Genomic DNA, 18,825 nt, shown 5'->3' on the forward strand with positions numbered 1-18,825 from the left:
GGATCTTGATGACAGGTGGTCTTAACAATACCTTGTCATCAATTACTGTATTATTTAATCGTTAACTGACCAAATAAAACAATGTAGAATAGAACATCTTTTCACAACAATTCATGCCCAAGACCCCTCATGTCAGTGCAACCCTTAATGCGCGAATGCGGAGCCGAAAAGGCAGCGGAAAAAGGTGGAGGTGAGTGTGTGTGTGTGTGACTGTGACCGCCAGACGAGACTGCATGGAAACCCTTGCTCCTGATTGACTTGAGGCGTTATGATTTGCCTGGTGGCTTCTGAGCGGTACCAACAGACTGGAACTGGTCCCCTCTTTAGGTCATCTGGGGACAGCCACACTTTTTGTTTGTGCTGTATTTTTGGAGAGCAATGGACTTTTTCCAGATTCTCAGAAGCGATGTCATCACAGTCACAGTCACCGTGATATACAGACAGACATTGCCAGGTGATAGAAGTGATGGTATGATATGATATGATGAGGTTTATATGCTAGTCATGAGCACGCTAGAAAACTGTAAAAAGTGACAATCCCTTTCCAACATCATTAATAGACGTGCATGTTTCTCCTCTTTTTTTCTTGATAGCTTCCCCTTCGCTATCGTTCTCAGTATGGAGTAACTTTTTAGTCTCTTCGGAATGGATTCTCTCTAACCCAACTTGGTCTGGTCTTAACGTTTACCGTCTCTTTTTTAAAAAGCAACTCAACTGACCTTTGCTCTACTCTACTTTACTTGCCCTGAACCCTTGATCAGTCTTTCTCTTCAACTTGACTCTTTATATGTCGATGCCAACTGAGCCTCACAGACATCAACACTAAAGCCAAGATATCACCACGCATTAGCTTAGCTTCGTCTTCCATCGACTTACACGGCCCTAAGCTTGTAGCGCCTTATCCGCTATAAGGTTACTGACGTCAGGTCGATCTACGGAGGAGAGCGCCATCCCGCTCAATCTCACCTTAGCGTCTTCCACTCCCTGACTATCTCCTGTCCTACTTCAACGGCTCAAACTCTCTCTGTTTGATGTTTGTTTTTGACTTCAACACTATAAAATCTCTGTTGTGTCGACCCTCGATCGTCACCCGCGGTATGCGCATACCCCTGTAAATGCGCTCACGATAATGAACTCGCCGCCCAACTCATTCTCTCGTCAATCCGGCGATTCTCCATCCTCCAAAACCCCCAACCCGAAAGACAGCGCCGGAAAAGATCAACATCTTGTGTCCCGCCATATGGTGCCCCCATCGCCGGCGTCTTCGACGACATCTCCATTGGCTGTAGGCTCGGCCCACGAAGCGGCTCTTATACAAAGCATTGAGCGAGGCGATTACGCGACCGACGACGACGAAACACGGAGTCTGACCGACAGTATACGACAACACATTGTAGAGGGTGGTTTGCGGTATCATAGGTACGGATGAATACGGAACGTCCCTGCTCAATGGCTGACAGAAGATCACAGCTACCATGCAGGGAAATACCTCTTCCCTAACGACGAGGCCGAGCAGGATCGGGAGGAGCTCAAGCATAATTTGACTGTGTATCTGTGTGATGATAGACTCTTCTTTGCGCCAATTGAGCAATTATTGGAAGCAGGAGCCGAATGTCTCGACCTCGGGACTGGAATAGGAAAATGGTGCATTGACCGTGAGTCTCACCCCAAGGATTCCATTCCAAACCGGGAGTCTAATTGCTGACCCGAATAGTTGCTGATATGTACCCCAACTCACAATTTCACGGCATGGACCTTTCCCCTATACAGCCGGACTGGGTCCCGGAGAATGCCATCTTTGTTGTCGACGACATAGAGCACGAAGCTGGCTGGACCTATGGAGACGAGACCTTTGATTACATACATATACGCCACACAGTTCATTCCATCAAAGACCGAGAATTGCTCTGGGAGCGAATCTGGAAGTATGGCATTTATTCGCCCTTATCTGATCACAAGCTGACTCTCACACAGACACTTGAAACCAGGGGGTTACGTGGAAGCACAGGAGTTTAACTACATCGCAGCTTGCGACGACGACTCATGCGACGGTCCGTACGCTTGGAGGGACTATTGCAAATATCTCCAAGAAGGGATGCTAGCGCTCGGAACAGATCTCCACGGCATCACTCACGTCGGGCACGAACTACACGAAGCAGGCTTCGAAAACATCACAACCAAAGCCTACAAGTGCCCACTAGGTCCATGGGCAAAGAAGAAACGACTTCAAGAATGTGGCCATGTTTTGAGAGACGTCGTCATGTTGTCGCTCCATGGTATATCTCGAAAACCGCTTCGTGATGGTCTCGGCTGGACAGCGCTCCAGATCGAGATGTTCCTCATCGAAGTTCGAAAGTCATTGACTCAGGAAGTCAATGGCTTACCCAAGTTCCATACTTATTTCCCTTACTTAAACATTCACGCCCGGAAGCCCCTGAATTCGCAAAGGCCGATCAGGGAAGACGCGTGAGAGCTAGGTGTTGCGTGCGGGAGACACCACGACGCGGAGCATATACGACATTGCATATTTCATAACGATTGGACGAGACATAACTTCATCAGCATAACAAAGCATCAACACAAATGGGAGCATGGCCTGGCGTTTGACGGATTGCATAAGAAGGCTAATTAGAGCCCGTGACGAGATATCACTTACAAGGCGTAACTGAGCAATTTCTCTTTTTTCTGTACATGGGAACTCAGCCGACACAATAGATAGCCGGCGAAATACTATCATAAATCATGAGCATTTCAAAATCCGGTAACATAATGCAAACTCAGCATGCGATGGTCTGCAGTAGCCCTAACTCCGAAAACCTTAGATCATGTAATATGACTTGATCCAAGCTTATAATGTGATCTAGTATGTTTCAAGCTGACTAGAATATCTTTTACTCAACTCTTCGTGACATGCCATATGATATTCTCAGATGATCACAAGAATAGATCCTATTCTGACCTGCTGTCATGCTCAACAGCCCAGAGATCACCAAATCGACTTCCCGGCGTCTCGACGAGTTCCCTTGGCCCACCAGACTCTACAACAGTACCCCTGTCCAGAACAATAACTCTGTTAAAAAAGTCCATTACCATCTCAAGCCGATGAGACACCATGACAATTGTATAATTCTCGAATTCTTCACGAATAATCTCTTGCATAGCCCTGTCGGTTACCTTGTCGACACTGCTGCTCACTTCGTCAAGCAATAGCAATCCACCTCGCTTCTCACCCACGGCAAGGCGATCGCGCACCCTACGACGTAGAATCGCTCTACCGAGGCTGAAGAGCTGCTTTTGTCCAGCACTGAGATCATCGGCGCTCATACCAGCGTTGAGGCTGCCTTTGTCTTGGACAAAGCCTGATAACCGCACCGTGTTGAGAACGTTGAAGCATTCCACGTCCGTGGCTGCCTTGTAAGGGTCGATGTTATCTTTGACAGAGCTGCCATCAGGAAGAAACACTGCGTCCTGGGGAATGCAAATGACGCGCTTGCGCAAGGTAGCGCGATCTATTTGATGAAGGTATATGTCGTCGATCGTCATGTTCGAATCGCAAGAGGGGAGAGGATCGATGAGACGTAAGAGGAGAAGGATCAGAGTTGACTTTCCACTTCCTGTACGGCCACAAACTGCTACTTTCTGGCCGGGCAAGATGTCTAGCTCGAGGTCACGTAGTGCCAAGCTAGAAGTAGTTTCGTCTTGCTCGTTGCTTGGAGAATCGTAAGAGGCAGAGACCTTGCGGACTTGTATGCTGCCGCTTTGAGGCCAGGTTTCGGGGGGCTCAATAACTTCGCCCGGTTTATTCTCTGTCTCCACAGTTTCACTGAAAGACCTTAACCGGCTCACAGCGCCTAGCGACGTCTCAAGAGAGGTGTAACTAGTAATGAGGTTTGACAAGGCTTCACTGAAGGTCAAGAGAGAGATCAGACTGGCGCCAGTCAAACCTGCATTGGTTCGAAGCTGAGTTGCAAGAGCGATAAGAAGAACGGCAGTGCCTGTAACAATGAAGTGAAGTAATGTGGCGAGCCATTGTTGAATCATTGCCAGGAGGTATGCTGGGCGCTGGGACGTGTCGAGAAGTTTGTTGCTGTGAGCAATGTCAAATTGTTCCCACCCAAAGGCCCGAATAGTTGCAACACCTTTGATTGTGTCCGTGAAATGTGTACTAAAATGAAGAGTTAGAACTTCGATATCGGCTCGTAGCAAACCAACACTTACTACAATGGGCTTTTAGCCTCAAGGTCGAGGAGTCGAATCTGTCTAGAAGTTCTGAGGTAGAACTTTTGTATAAAGTATAGAATACCCATCAGAAAGGGGTATCCAACTGCGAGATATGGCGACGCTGAAGCTACAACGAATGCTGTGCCAAATGCGTTAGAGATGTCCAGGGAAAAGTTGGTCAGGGCCAGTGGGAGCTCCATATCCAGAAGAGTCATATCTTGCGAGAATAAGTTCGTCACAATACCCGTGTCAGTCTTTGAGAAGAACCTCAGAGGCGCAGAAATAACAGTCAAAATTGCGCGTTCGTGTAGTTCAGTACCTGCCGATGCAGTCATCTTGATCAATGTTGTAACTCCATCGCAGAACAAGAAGACCATATAGCCAGCTCGCAGCATACCATAGATACCTACGTAGAAGGCAAAGGATCTGTTAAAAGCGTCTTCAGCCCAGAATTTGATCCAGACACTGGAAAGACTGTTGCAGACACCGGTTAACATGCCCGCCACAGCGACGATGACAACTGGCCAGAAGCCGACGCTCTTGAAGTAGTGTTTATAAATAGAAAAGTCGCCTTGTTGTCGTGCTTTATTTTCCGCCGCTGATACGTCCTGAGGAAGAATTATAGGGACAGTGGCAGCAGTGGCTCTTGCCATGGGCTTTTCATCGTCTGAAGAAGAATCCGTATCTCTGTGCTTGACGCCGAGGCTGTGAACATACTTTTTGTTCTCTATCAAGTCTGAGAAACTCCCTTCTTCGATGACTGTACCATTACCAAGAGCAATGATATGGTCTGCCAGAGGTAGATTCCTGACTGAATGTGTACAGATGACCACAGTGACGTTGCGTCGACGAGTGATACCCCCTGGTCCAAATACACGTCTAAAGAGCTCTGATTCAGTATCCAGGTCTAGACCACTTAGGATATCGTCGAAAATCATCAGATCTGCTTCAGAGTATAGAGCACGAGCAACCGAAAGACGCTGCTTTTGACCGCCACTCAACATGATACCATTACTGCCAATCTTTGTATCATGACCTTGTGGTAAAAGTACAACGTCCGGTGTGAGCATAGTAGCTTCCACAATTTCGTCGTACTTGGCCTGATCGAAAGCGCAATGGCCAACAATGTTTTCTCGGAAGCTCGCGTTGTAAAGAAAAGGGGTTTGTTCACAGTAGCCGATGCGATGCGATGGTATATACGTTCTGATGATCCCTGAAGCGACAGGCAGCTCCCCAAGTAAAGCCTTACAGAAGGTGGTCTTGCCAGATGCCACTTCGCCCACCACTATGGTGAGCTTGTGAGCCGGAACAGAAGCATGCATTTGACTAAGTGTCAATTTCTCACCTCCCCATCCGAAGCAGCCGTTCTCAACAGAAAATGCTACCTCGTTTGGCGGGTTCGATGGACTTTTCTCGGCAACGGAAGTAGTTTCATGGATTCGGAAGTCATGGCGTGGATCTGCGGCGATAAATCTTTGCACTCGAGCCATGCATGTCAGAGCGGCAAAAATGCCCGGAAGGCTCTGGAAAAGGCCGATGACGGGAGTAGTGAAGAGGAGTATGTATGATAGCGAGGTGAAGAGTGTGTTCACAGTCAACTTTGTGGACGTGAATGCAAAGGTAACGACTGGAGAGATGCAAATTGGGAAGAAGCCCAGCACCGCAGCGCTTATCAACAGCCAGCGATAACTATTCCCAACCTTGATCTCTCCAACGCGGAGCGTCTGTATGAGATCTGCAACAGGCCCAGCAATACCTGAGATTTTGTAGAGTTTCATCTGGGAGATGGCGTTGGCGGTCAATCCCACTCTATTCTGGATCTTCGCCATCCATATGCTCTGCCTCTTGCCAACGAACGTGACCAACCAGGACAGCAAAAGAGCGCAAACACCGATCACGACAAGCGGAGACAGGAACGCTAGACCGATCTTTCCATGCAGAAGCCAGCAACCGATGGCTACTTCTATACTGTTTGCCCAGATATCATGAGCTGTCCCAGCACCCCTGATAATGCGTTCAACATCAGCGCTCATAAGCGTTAAAGCGGCAGAATCATCAGCGGCCGTGATCTTCATCTGGGTTGTCTTTTGGTAAATCGCAGCGACTAGGCAGCCTCGAATCATATAGACGGCCTTTTCCTGATAGTAGCCGTAAAAGGCGGAAGAAAGTCCAATGCCTGCGTAAATGAGGAATGCTGCGCCGATCAAGCCGTAACCCATGTTTTTCGTCGCTGGCGTCTCGGGCATCTGCAGGTACTCAAGAGTAGCATCGATGAAGACGGGCTGGCAGAATTTGAAGGCGATGAGGGCAACGCGAGGCGCAATTGGGAGGAGGAACGGGCTGATGAGTGTTCTGGCCAGGTCCTTCAGAAGTCCAGACTTGAGCTCTTGGCTGTATCTATGCACCCTAATCCTTTTGACAAACTGGCTATACAACTTGCTGGAAACCATGTTCTCATCGAGGGGATAAAGGTCATCTATGGCCAAAACCCCTCGATATCCTCTCATGAAAAGCTGGTTCAGCCAGGCGAAAGCACCAATGCTGAATATGCCGCTCGACTCCTCTGGGCTATGCTCATCAGCATTCCAGTGAATCCATTTTGTTTTAGGAATCGTCTCGAGACATAGAATAATAGCTTTGACGACGACAGATGCAGTGAACAGGCGAGGCTGGATGCCATGTTGAGATGCAAGCCATGCCGTTCTCGTTTGCACAATGTCAAACAGGAGCGTGAGCAATATGTAGACATTGAGCAAAGTCGACGGTCTGCGGGCACAGGAGTGCTCGAATGAGGATAAAACGACCGCTAAGAAGGAGGCGATGGCTACAAAGATTGACCCAGCAATAGAGAGGCCGTGGACAACGCCTGGGGCCCCAGTCGCGATGAGAATTAGAATCGCAACTTGAACAATGGCATAAACGGCCAGAAATGCCTTTTTTTAGTCAGTATCAGCGCGAAATTCGCTTTCCAAGACTCACAATCTTAATCGACTGAAGAACGATACCTCCAACTATCCTTTCGCGCTGTAATAAAATGGTTATGCGGGCAACAGCTGCCGCGACGAACACCGCAGTTGGTATAATTGAAAGGAATATGCGTTCGAATTTCTGGGTGAAGTCGAAATCGCCTCGACATCCCCGTACACCAGGTCCCCAAGAGCCATCATTTAGACAAGTTGAGCTCATTTTGCATGATCTTGGAGGGGGCAGGCAGATAAGAAGCGAAGTAGTTGCCTTTTAATGCATGTCGCTCATGTCAAAAGTTCCTCTTGGGCCTGTCAGACGGCAAAAGATTGGCCGATTGAGTGATAGCCAGCATCATGAAAGGCCAAAATTACGCGTTGCACACGCGGACAAAGACACCGCATTTTGCATCATCGCATTGATGAGAGTTCGTAGGCAGGTAACGCGTGGACTCCAACTTGTTGAGGTTGATGTGATGTCTAAGTTGAAGCATTCGTGGGTTCCATTGAGTAACGTAGAATGACGACAGCGATCAAGCTCCTGCCATTTTAGGAAAGAACGCAGCTTCATACCAATGGCGATGCCTCTTGCTTGACCTGAATTCAAGCAACATCCCCCTACCATCGAATAACTGTCTCCTAAGACAGGTAAAATATGCATCAAGCCTCTTCAAAATTCATCATTGGGATGACTTAAGTTTAGAAGATATTGTGCTAAAGTCCTGTAAACTGAGGTCAGGTTCTGGCCTCATTCTCATCTTGAGCTATTCCCGTGTAACGTTCCCTTGCCGCGCCTGTTTCTCAAACTATCGCTGTCAATTAGAATTGCAGAGGTCAGCAACTGGCATTGATAGAGAAACCCATCGATACCACACACTCTGCAACAGAGGAGAGTATCGAAGTGACCTGTTAGATCCCACCAAATGCAATAGGCTCGCTCTGAATGCAGCAATTCCGAATCACAGGAAAAGAGATATTGGGGTGAGGACAGCCACTTGACTAAAGCCTGAACCCGAGTACGATGATGGAAGCTTCGTGTATCACCAGAATTAAAGATCTTATCATAGGGGACACTAAACTCAAAAATCCATTTCACATCAAGATCCTGACACGATGTATAGACCAGAGCTAAAATTACAGCTACTATTCCACAAAACTCTATGAATCTTCTAAATTATTCGGCAGAACCTCTTTGACAAGGGAGGCGGAGTTTCACTCGGCCGATGGCGGCGGACGAAGAACGGACTAGAAACCGGACAGAGGCGGAGATCGTCGAAAATCGCAGTAAACCGGACGAGACCTCTGGAAGACTGTCCCCTGAAACGCAGCTTATAGGTGGGTCTTGCCGGTCAATCCCTGTTCAGATTGATTAGAGGAATGACAAGGATCCGCTGCCATGTGAAGCTGAGATGTCATATCATGAAAAGAGTGATCGTGAACGTGAATATCCAAACGATCTTGGTAAGATGATCTCATCGCGGGGAGATTCGTCCGATCACTGCAAAGCTCTTCAAATTAAACTGCATTGCATTGCAATATCAACAAAGAATCAATGTGTCACGCCGATGCATGTCTTATAACCTCTTGACTGGCCGACATCCGTACTATTCCATCTTTGGATATGAGTCGAAATGATCGTAAAGTGCTGAATCAAAGCAGCCATTCAAAATCGTATTCTCGGACTTAAGGGACCGCGCCGGGGCGAGAGTCGACGAGATTTCTTAACCGTTGCCCTTTTTTAGCATTTGACGTTTCCACTGTTTCTTCTCCACAGAGCGAGATTGGGTGGATATGATACCCGAGCTTTGGGTTTCAATGTTGCGTTGCAGCGATGAACTCAAAACGTTGACACGGCATTCGAGTCCGAATACGTCTGTGAACGAGAGAAACAATTCATTATCAGATCCAAATTGTGTAGAGAATAGCTCTTTTTCATCAGTTCAGAGACCCCCACAACCCGAGATTTTCGGATATACACGCCTAAAAGTCGTAAGCAGAGTTAAATAGTCCCCCTAGCTTCCCCATCGGAGGGTGTCAATCCTTTACCTTATTTCACTAAACCAATCAGACTCTTTCCCACCTCGGCCTTGGGGGAGGTTCTTAGCCGAGATGAGTCAAATCCTGCACATCTGCCCCACGGCGCTGACTTACTCGTCCACTTGACTCAGGTGGAAGTTCCTTGTCTGAAGCAATTCCCAGCTGGTGGAGCCGACTTAACCCCTGCCCCTACCAGCGGACATTTACAACGGACGGCTTCGTATTGTTGATTGGTAATGCCGGATCAAATTGTTCCAAAGGAGAATATAGACCCATTTTAACTTTTTTGGCTGCACGCACCTTTGTTGACTTATAGTGCGGGATGTCGGCATCTTTTTCCCATGCGCCCTCTTCTCTTTTGCTTGTTAACGGTGAGCCTGTGATCAAACACATTGGCTGCTGTATCATATAACTTTTTATAATAATCATTCTTTATTCCTATAATCATTCTAATCAATACGCCATTTCAACTGAGCTCATCTTAGTGTACTACTCCTTTTCGCGACGGGTGACTTTGGGCTCCCAGTAAAAACGACTTACACGCACGACCCAACCGATATAAGTCACCATGGCGGAAAAAGACCTTGGAAAGGCTGAGGAGGCCATTGCTGCCAACCATCATACTGAGCAGGCTGATCCTGCTTATCGCAACTCTATCGATACCGACTCGACACGCCACGGCCCCGCTGAGCAAAACAACGGTGGTGTATCTATTGAGCAAGCTGAGGCTGAGTTTGCTGAGCTTCAGAGAGAGTTTACTGGTGTCTCGAGAGCTAGCAGAAGGAAGAGCAGAGCTAGTGTCGGCGATCCTGAAAAGAACGCTCATGCTGAAGACAATGAGGTCGAGTCCATCTTTGATCTTGAGGCTGCTCTTCGCGGCGGTCTTGATCGCGAGAGGGAGGTTGGCATCAAGTCCAAGCACATTGGTGTTTACTGGAACGACCTGACCGTCAAGGGCTATGGTGGTATGTCCAATTTTGTGCCTACCTTCCCCGATGCCTTTGTGAACTTCTTCGACGTTATCACCCCTGTTATCCGAATGCTCGGTCTCGGGCCCAAGCCTGAGCAGGTCGCCCTTCTCGACAAGTTCAAGGGCGTCTGCAAGCCCGGCGAGATGGTGCTTGTTCTAGGCAAGCCCGGCTCAGGATGTACCACATTCCTCAAGACCATCGCCAACCAGCGCTGGGGCTACACCGCAGTTGAGGGCGAGGTTCTGTACGGAAAGTGGAAGAACACCGAATTCGACCAGTACCGTGGTGAAGCTGTATACTCCGCCGAAGACGACATTCACCACCCCACCCTTACTGTTGAGCAGACCCTTGGCTTTGCTCTCGATACGAAGATGCCCAAGTTGAGACCCGGAAACATGTCCAAGCAGGAGTTCAAGGAGAGTGTTATCACCACGCTTCTCAAGATGTTCAACATTGAGCATACCCGCCACACCATCGTTGGTGACCATTTCGTCCGCGGAGTCAGTGGTGGTGAGAGAAAGCGAGTCAGTATCGCAGAGGCTATGATCTGCAGTGGTGCAGTCTTCTCGTGGGATAATTCCACTCGAGGCCTTGACGCCAGTACCGCTCTCGATTTTGCCAAGTCCCTGCGAATCCAGACCAACCTGTACAAGACCACCACTTTCGTCTCCCTGTATCAGGCTTCCGAGAACATTTACAACCTCTTCGACAAGGTCATGGTTATCGACGGCGGCAAGGAGGTCTACTTTGGCCCAGCTGCCTCTGCCCGCAGCTATTTCGAGAGCCTTGGCTTCGCCCCTCGTCCCCGCCAGACCAGTGCCGACTACCTGACCGGCTGCACGGATGCCTTCGAGAGGGAGTACGCCCCGGGCCGCTCCGAGGAAAACACACCTCACGACCCTGAGACTCTCGAGCAAGCCTTCAAGAAATCCGATGCTTTCAAGTCCTTGGAAGCCGAGATGGCTGAGTACAAGGCTTCTCTCGCACACGAGGAGGAAACGCATAACAACTTCCAGCTCGCCGTGAAGGAGGGAAAGCGTGGAACATCCAAGCGTTCAGTCTACCAAGTTGGCTTCCATCTGCAGGTTTGGGCCCTTATGAAGCGCCAGTTCACTCTCAAGCTGCAGGATCGATTCAACCTCTTCGTTGGATGGTTCCGCAGCATCGTTATCGCCATTGTCCTCGGAACCCTCTACCTCAACCTCGGAAAAACTTCAGCTAGTGCATTCAGCAAGGGAGGTCTGCTCTTTGTAGCCCTTCTTTTCAACGCTTTCCAGGCCTTTTCGGAACTCGCTAGTACTATGACCGGCAGAACGATTGTGAACAAGCACAAGGCATATGCGTTCCACCGACCCTCAGCTTTATGGATTGCTCAGATCTTCGTCGACCAGGTTTTTGCTGCCTCGCAGATCTTGGTCTTCAGTATTATTGTGTACTTCATGACCAACCTGGTCCGAGACGCTGGTTCTTTCTTTACATTCTATGTTAGTATCTTTCCGCAGTGATATTGGATATTGAGACATAAACTAACTCATTTTGATGCGGTAGCTCATGATTCTGTCGGGAAATATTGCGATGACTCTATTCTTCAGAATCATCGGCTGCATATCGCCAGGCTTTGATCAGGCTATCAAGTTTGCTGTTGTTGTAAGTTGATCTTGAATCTCCCATCTATTGTCCTTACACGAGGCGCAAGTGCGCCGACTTTTGGATCGAACGTGGTTGGTGGATTCAACACCACATCACCAAGATCAAAGATCACGACGAGGCGAAATATACGAAACTAGAGGCCTGGAAATCATTCAATTGCTAATCATACCCAGGTCATCACATTGTTCGTAGTCACGTCAGGCTACATCATCCAATATGAACAAGAGCAAGTTTGGCTCCGCTGGATCTTCTGGATCAATCCCCTTGGACTGAGTTTCTCGGCAATGATGATGAATGAGTTCAAATCCCTGGAAATGACCTGCACGGCAGACAGTCTGATCCCCGCGGGCCCCCAATACACCGATATCAACCACCAAGTTTGCACGCTTGCTGGCTCGAAAGCCGGTACCACCCTCGTCTCTGGTAGCGACTACGTTGCTCAAGGCTTCTCTTATCATGTCGGAGATCTGTGGAGGAACTGGGGCATTGTCATGTCCCTTATCGTCTTCTTCCTTATCCTCAACGTCGTTCTTGGAGAATTCGTCAACTTTGGCATGGGAGGAAATGCTGCCAAGGTCTATGCGAAGCCCAACAAGGAGAGAAAGGTTCTCAATGAGAAACTCGCGGCTAAGAAGGACTCTCGCACCAAGGACAAGTCCAACGAAGAGGGCTCCGAAATCACCATCAAGTCTGAGAGGGTACTCACTTGGGAGAACCTCAACTATGACGTTCCTGTACCAGGAGGCGAACGCCGACTTCTTAACAACGTCTTCGGTTACGTTCGCCCAGGTGAGCTTACCGCTCTGATGGGTGCCTCCGGTGCCGGAAAGACTACTCTTCTGGATGTCCTCGCCGCTCGCAAGAACATTGGTGTTATCTCCGGGGATATCCTCATCGACGCTATGAAGCCAGGCAAGACCTTCCAGCGATCCACTTCATATGCCGAACAGCTCGATGTTCACGAGCCTACTCAGACCGTCCGCGAGGCCTTCCGTTTCTCTGCTGAACTCCGACAGCCATTCCACGTGCCTATGGAGGAGCGCTATGCCTATGTTGAAGAGATCATCTCCCTTCTCGAGATGGAGTCCATCGCCGACGCTATCATTGGAACCCCTGAATTCGGTCTTACCGTCGAACAGCGAAAGCGTGTCACTATCGGTGTCGAGCTTGCTGCCAAGCCTGAGCTGATGCTTTTCCTCGATGAGCCTACTTCCGGTCTTGACAGTCAGAGTGCCTTTAACATCGTCCGCTTCCTCAAGAAGCTCGCTGCTTCAGGCCAGGCTATTCTTTGCACTATCCATCAACCCAACGCCGCTCTGTTCGAGAACTTCGATCGTCTTCTTCTGCTCCAGCGCGGTGGTCGCACCGTTTACTTTGGCGATATTGGCAAGGATGCTCACGTTCTGCGAAGCTATCTCAAGAGCCATGGCGCTGAGGCTGGTCCCACTGATAACGTTGCTGAGTACATGCTTGAAGCCATTGGTGCCGGAAGCGCTCCCCGTGTTGGAGACCGTGACTGGGCCGATATCTGGGAGGATAGTGCAGAGTTTGCTGATGTTAAGGAGACCATCATTCGACTGAAACGCGAGCGTCAGGCTGCTGGTGCCGCGGTCACTGTCAATGATCCTGAGCTAGAGAAGGAATATGCTTCTCCTTTCAAGCACCAGATGATGGTTGTTTGCAAGCGCATGTTCCTGTCTTTCTGGCGATCCCCCGACTACATCTTCACTCGAATCTTCAGCCACGTCGCTGTCGCCCTTAGTAAGTTTTGTCCTAAGTCACTCCAAAATCATACGGCTTTAGCTAACCTTTTCCAAGTCACTGGTCTGATGTACTTGAACCTTGACAACTCTCGTTCGTCACTGCAGAACCGCGTCTTCATCATGTTCCAGGTTACTGTTCTGCCCGCTCTCATCATCACACAAGTCGAAGTCATGTTCCACATCAAGCGAGCTCTCTTCTTCAGGGAGCAGTCCTCGAAGATGTACTCGCCCTTTGTCTTCTCCACATCCGTTGTCCTGGCTGAACTGCCCTACTCGATCATGTGTGCGGTAGCTTTCTGTAAGTTCTCAAAGCCAACAATGCAATTGAACCATTACTCACACGTTTCAGATCTCCCAATTTACTTCATGCCCGGATTCCAGACCGAGCCTTCTCGAGCAGGCTTCCAGTTCTTCATTATCCTGATCACTGAGCTGTTCTCAGTCACGCTTGGACAGGCTCTCGCCAGCATCACCCCCTCGCCCTTCATCTCAGCACAGTTTGATCCTTTCATCATCATCAACTTCGCCTTGTTCTGTGGTGTTACAATCCCCAAGCCTCAAATCCCTGGTTTCTGGCGTGCCTGGATGTACCAACTGGATCCTTTTACCCGTCTGATCAGCTCGATGGTCACAACTGCCCTTCACGGAGTTGAGGTTGTCTGCAAGCAAAGCGAACTCAACCGCTTCACTTCGCCTTCTAACAGCACTTGTGGAGAGTACATGGAGCCCTTCTTCGCCAATGGTGGTCGTGGCTATCTTGTCAATGACGACACAAGGGACTGCGAGTATTGCGCGTACAAGGTGGGCGATGAGTTTTACAGTACCTTTGATCTCTCTTTCAACAACCGTTGGAGAGATTTGGGTATCTTTGCTTGCTTCATCGCAAGTAACTTGATTATCATTATCTTGGCGGTAAGTAATCCTGTTTGAGGATATTTTTGAGACCAACATACTGACTTTTGTTCCAGAGCCGCTTCCTCAACTTCAACCGACGCTAGAGGGTAAAGAAGTTTATTATAGACGATGTGATGGGTTTTGCAGGATGTGTGACGGGTACGATGAAAAGTTCACCATAGACTATACATAGAGAGGAACACTGGTTACCTCATTTAATACATAACTTTACCCACTTGAGGCTTTCTCATCCTAAATCTTTATCTAAGCTTCTACGAGAATTACTAACATTAGGCTACCTAGATGCAAATTTAGACTAGTTTAGGTCTCAAGACTGAAGCAGACGACATTTAAGCCCAATGCCACTCGTGAGACGGCTCGCAATGGGGCATCGCTCAGCTGATAAACTTGCTGTGTTTGTTGGCATAATAACTATCTTCTCACAATCTTGCGCGCCATTTCTGTGTCCTCGTCGCTGAGTAACCTGCTTCTTTCTTGCCTGGACGAGCCATATGCTGATTCAAGCTCATCCCATTCATCGTCTTCCATGTTAGCAACTTCAAGAATCTCTTGCAATCGGGCAAACGGTTCGCGAAGGGCGTAGCCGTCCTTGGCGATGACACTTATGATGCCAGAGAAGTCCGACTCTAACCGCAAACCTCCAAGTGCGGTCACAAGGCCTGAGGAACTCCAAGCACGCTTCTCTAGCACCCTTGCCAATTTGTTAGCTGCTAGGCAGGCCAAGGCTGCGTATGTTCTCGGCGTCATGATGTGCTTCAGGGGTCGTGTCAAGGCCAACCACCCGCCCTCGAATCGCAACGACACTTGCTGTGATGTCTCCACATCGACATCCTCTTCGTCGAATGGCTCCCCTTCCGACACATCGTAAACAGCGTTTTGGAAAGAGGTTGTGAGGATCAGCCTGATCCGGGGCCACAAGACCTCATCAAACAGTGCAAGTATGCCATCGTTCAGAAGCTCTGTAGCTTTAGCACATAGTGCATCTTTCAGCCTCCGAAGTCCATTCGCAACCATTTCGGCATCCCTGCCAAACGTGAAGGAGTCTTTGAGTGTTTGCGTAGATGAGATAGCCATATCAGCACCTTGGGTTTCTGAGACGTAACCCTGGAGGTTAGAATACGGTCTAAGTACTCTTTTGCCATGTCAAGAGTGTTCATCAAAACCATGAAGCTGATGACTTTTTCCTCCCGTGGAAACCCACCCTGGGCGGCTGCTTTGGGATAGCACTCATCTTTCATGCGCCTATGGATGATCCCGATGAAATCCGATTCGAGGACCCTGCTGATAGCCGATGTGGTAGAGACGGTCACCTCTCTGTTTCCCGTAGACAGGATATGCTGTAGAAGATTGTCCACGACGTACATTATGTCGTCTAAGGCTTGCAGGATAAATGGTGGACTGCCATCGCATGGCGTCGATAGTGAGAGGCCACTTGGCGCAGTATCCATCTCAAAAGCCTTCTCTACTGATCTTCGGAAGAGAAATGTTGTCGTAAGTTTATATGGCTCGATGAGCTTCTCTGAAACCTTCTTGTGTAGATCACATTGATGCAGAAATTTCGGAGGCGGTAGCTTTTCTTCTTGGTCGAGGACGCCCTAAAGCCGATGGTCAGTAAGTGATAGCACATATGGATTTGTTTCTCACCTTGCATTTACTTGTAATAAAACGTTTGTAAAGCGACCAACTCTTCAGCATTGATGTCATTTCTCCCAAGAGCCCCTCAACTTTCTTCACGTCCAAGTTGAATTCATCCTTGCTCGGCTCGTTGCCTCGTAGCGCAAAATTGATGCCTCTCTGAAATGGCATCATGCTTTTCGAGAGAAAAGAGAATGGATAACTCTTAATGTCAGCCATCATCCTGGCAACGGACCGCTCTTCGTTCCAGGTATCCAAGATAATTCCGCCCTGTATGTCAGCCTCTTTTTGCGGTCTTTCAATGACCTGCACGACTTTATCAGCGCCGTAGTGCCTCTCTACAAGACCACTATGGCTGTCAATGATTTGCGCAATGTGCTCAAGCAGCCGTGCCAGGTTATTTGCGTAAAATAAATCGTCATGTCTGCCACGTTCCTCATGTGGTCGCGTTAGAGCTGATCGAGCTATTTCCGCCATACCTTAGCAGATATACTGTCCGTAGGCTTCCAGCCCCGTTTCCTCCGCACCACCTCCAATGACTGGGAATAGCTTGAAGAATCTTGCGACCTTTGTACCGTCCCCTTGTGCGGCAGCGGCGTTGAATTCCCTCAAGAACAGAGCACAAAGGCTTTTGCGAGCAGTCTGGATTGTAGCCCATGGGGGTTCCGGAGCCTCAATGCTCGGGACAACGCCTAGAGCGAATTCCCCGCGAACAATATCCTCGGGTATATTTGATACGCGTGAGAGGTAGTTGGCGGCAGCCTCCCAGTCCTGAGGAGCACCCATGCTGCCTATAATACCAGCTATACACGCTTTGAGCTCCATTACTTGCTCAATAATAATCAGCGTAGCCTCAACTCTTTTCTTCTCCATATCTAAAGTGCGCATCATGGTGGATAGTCGCTCAGCGGTGTCGCCTGCGGGACATAGCATTGCGATATGGATGCTACGAGCTGCGATGAGTTGCATATCCAGGTCTCCATGGAGGCTATCAAGGCCGCCTAGATCTCGATAAAAGTTCCTACTGTCCTTCATTGGGGCATCAAGCTTGTAGATGAGAGCGTCCTCCTGCTCATGGAGTTGGTCCAACACATGTCTGAGCTCAGCCTCCGACGAGACAGCCATCAGGTCATTGGTCTTGGCCATTGTATAGGGGCAAATGCTGGGCTCAAGTTACCAGAATGGCAGGAGTACTCGAACAAGTTACAACTTCTGAGATTATGATGGTAAAATTGGCATGCGTAAGGTAGGTAGCTAATTGTCGGTAAGTTAACAAAGCCCAAGCAACAATCCAATGTTGGCTGCAGCTCGAATGAAACGTATGTATCACGTGATTGCTTTTATGTCGTTGGACGGATGGGAAACATTATCACAATGGTGAGATAATTCTTTCGGGTCGTAACACCCTACGCCGTTGGGAACGGCTCGGGTTTGCAATTAAATAGCCTCTTAACTGTTGCGACGCTTGCAGCGACATTGAGCAATGGCTCAAGAAAAGATGAAGAGATATATCCTAAACTATGACGAGAAGCAGAATAGAGAGGTAAATTATATCCTAAACTTATCATAAGAGACCCTAAATTCATCATAACAGGCCCTAAGTTCATAAAATATTATTGTTCGAGAAAGCATGAGTGTTAACAAGGACTTAAGAGCGTTGACCGAGCTTGATCAGGGCTCTGACGATGCCAAGTTTGTGCGCGTCTTGACCATCCCGTCCTTTAGCATTTTGTCGACAGCCTTGAAAATGGAGATAATGTCCATGTAGTTGCCGTTCGACACACAGTGGAAGTTTACAAGATCAGGTACAGGAGGTTGCTCGTCCAGTTTTCCCTCGCCCTCTCAGGCTCGTGTAGGCATACTACACCCAGTTAGTATAAACATCTCTGAGATCGATTCAAGAAAAATACCGGTTACTAAGGTTCTTGTCACAGTTCGTGCACTTCTTGGAGTTGATGCAGGGAAACGTGCAGTCGAATGTGGGCACATCGATGGGCTGTCCCGGAAGAGTTGCGATGGTATTTGACGCCAATGTGAGCGCGGCGTTGAAGCATCGAAGGCAAGGAAGAGCACTCTCAAATTCAACGCCTTGTTGGATGCCCTGATTCTCAAGAGCCTCTGCGCTCAGTCTCTTGGAAGGCGTAGGCGGCTGGCCTCCTTTTCTGTAGGCGCAGAGGAGCCGGGAAGACTTGGACGGATCTGGTCTGGGAACGGTTTGGTGTGATCACCACCGTCAGACATGTTGGGTAGAGTGACCGATGCGATTAGATTTGGAGGGCGTGAAAAGATAAAGTGAGGTGATGAAGGGAAACAAGAGCATTCCGAAGGTATAAGATAGTGTATAGTGTATATAGAAAGCACGTCCTCCTTGGTCACCACTGTCAGATATGGTAGGTGACCGGTGTAAGTAGATTTGGAGAGTGTGAAAAGAGAAAGTAAGATGATGAAGGGAAATAAAAGCTGAAATACCAAAATTCCAGAGATGTGCATGGTCTATAGAAAGCTCAGCAACGTTTGCTAGTACACGCAGCTGTCAACAGCTGCCAGGAGTGACAATAGCTGCAGCATCTGTAACAATAGAACTTTTTGGAACACAATAGAACGTACAACTTTCGCACTCTGAGTAAAATAGATCCTATTGCATAAGGTAATAAATATGGAGGGGAGGGA

At 48.6% G+C, this 18,825-nt stretch overlaps 5 protein-coding genes across 5 annotated transcripts; 2 read left to right on the plus strand and 3 right to left on the minus strand.

The window, feature by feature from the left end:
- Nucleotides 1-1,129: 1,129 nt before the first annotated feature.
- FMAN_09341 (uncharacterized protein) lies at nt 1,130-2,470 on the plus strand (the record flags this gene model as incomplete). Its single annotated transcript, XM_041830170.1, has 4 exons — nt 1,130-1,419; nt 1,471-1,655; nt 1,715-1,925; nt 1,975-2,470. The coding sequence occupies 4 exons, from the start codon at nt 1,130-1,132 to the stop codon at nt 2,468-2,470; spliced, it is 1,182 nt and encodes a 393-aa protein (XP_041680861.1).
- A 479-nt stretch (nt 2,471-2,949) lies between these two features.
- On the minus strand, nt 2,950-7,407 carry FMAN_09342 (uncharacterized protein; the record flags this gene model as incomplete). Its single annotated transcript, XM_041830171.1, has 3 exons — nt 2,950-4,165; nt 4,219-7,154; nt 7,201-7,407. The coding sequence occupies 3 exons, from the start codon at nt 7,405-7,407 to the stop codon at nt 2,950-2,952; spliced, it is 4,359 nt and encodes a 1,452-aa protein (XP_041680862.1).
- Nucleotides 7,408-9,789: 2,382 nt separating this feature from the next.
- On the plus strand, nt 9,790-14,603 carry FMAN_09343 (uncharacterized protein; the record flags this gene model as incomplete). The annotated part of the gene is made up of 6 exons (XM_041830172.1): nt 9,790-11,676; nt 11,741-11,839; nt 12,016-13,603; nt 13,661-13,903; nt 13,955-14,517; nt 14,574-14,603. The coding sequence occupies 6 exons, from the start codon at nt 9,790-9,792 to the stop codon at nt 14,601-14,603; spliced, it is 4,410 nt and encodes a 1,469-aa protein (XP_041680863.1).
- Nucleotides 14,604-14,931: 328 nt separating this feature from the next.
- FMAN_09344 (uncharacterized protein) lies at nt 14,932-17,280 on the minus strand (the record flags this gene model as incomplete). Its single annotated transcript, XM_041830173.1, has 4 exons — nt 14,932-15,624; nt 15,684-16,115; nt 16,165-16,619; nt 16,683-17,280. The coding sequence occupies 4 exons, from the start codon at nt 17,278-17,280 to the stop codon at nt 14,932-14,934; spliced, it is 2,178 nt and encodes a 725-aa protein (XP_041680864.1).
- Nucleotides 17,281-17,997: 717 nt separating this feature from the next.
- On the minus strand, nt 17,998-18,396 carry FMAN_09345 (uncharacterized protein; the record flags this gene model as incomplete). The annotated part of the gene is made up of 3 exons (XM_041830177.1): nt 17,998-18,016; nt 18,066-18,317; nt 18,368-18,396. The coding sequence occupies 3 exons, from the start codon at nt 18,394-18,396 to the stop codon at nt 17,998-18,000; spliced, it is 300 nt and encodes a 99-aa protein (XP_041680865.1).
- Nucleotides 18,397-18,825: the final 429 nt, after the last annotated feature.

This window comes from Fusarium mangiferae (genome assembly GCF_900044065.1).
Source record: "Fusarium mangiferae strain MRC7560 genome assembly, contig: FMAN_scaffold004, whole genome shotgun sequence".
Classification (NCBI taxonomy): domain Eukaryota; kingdom Fungi; phylum Ascomycota; class Sordariomycetes; order Hypocreales; family Nectriaceae; genus Fusarium; species Fusarium mangiferae.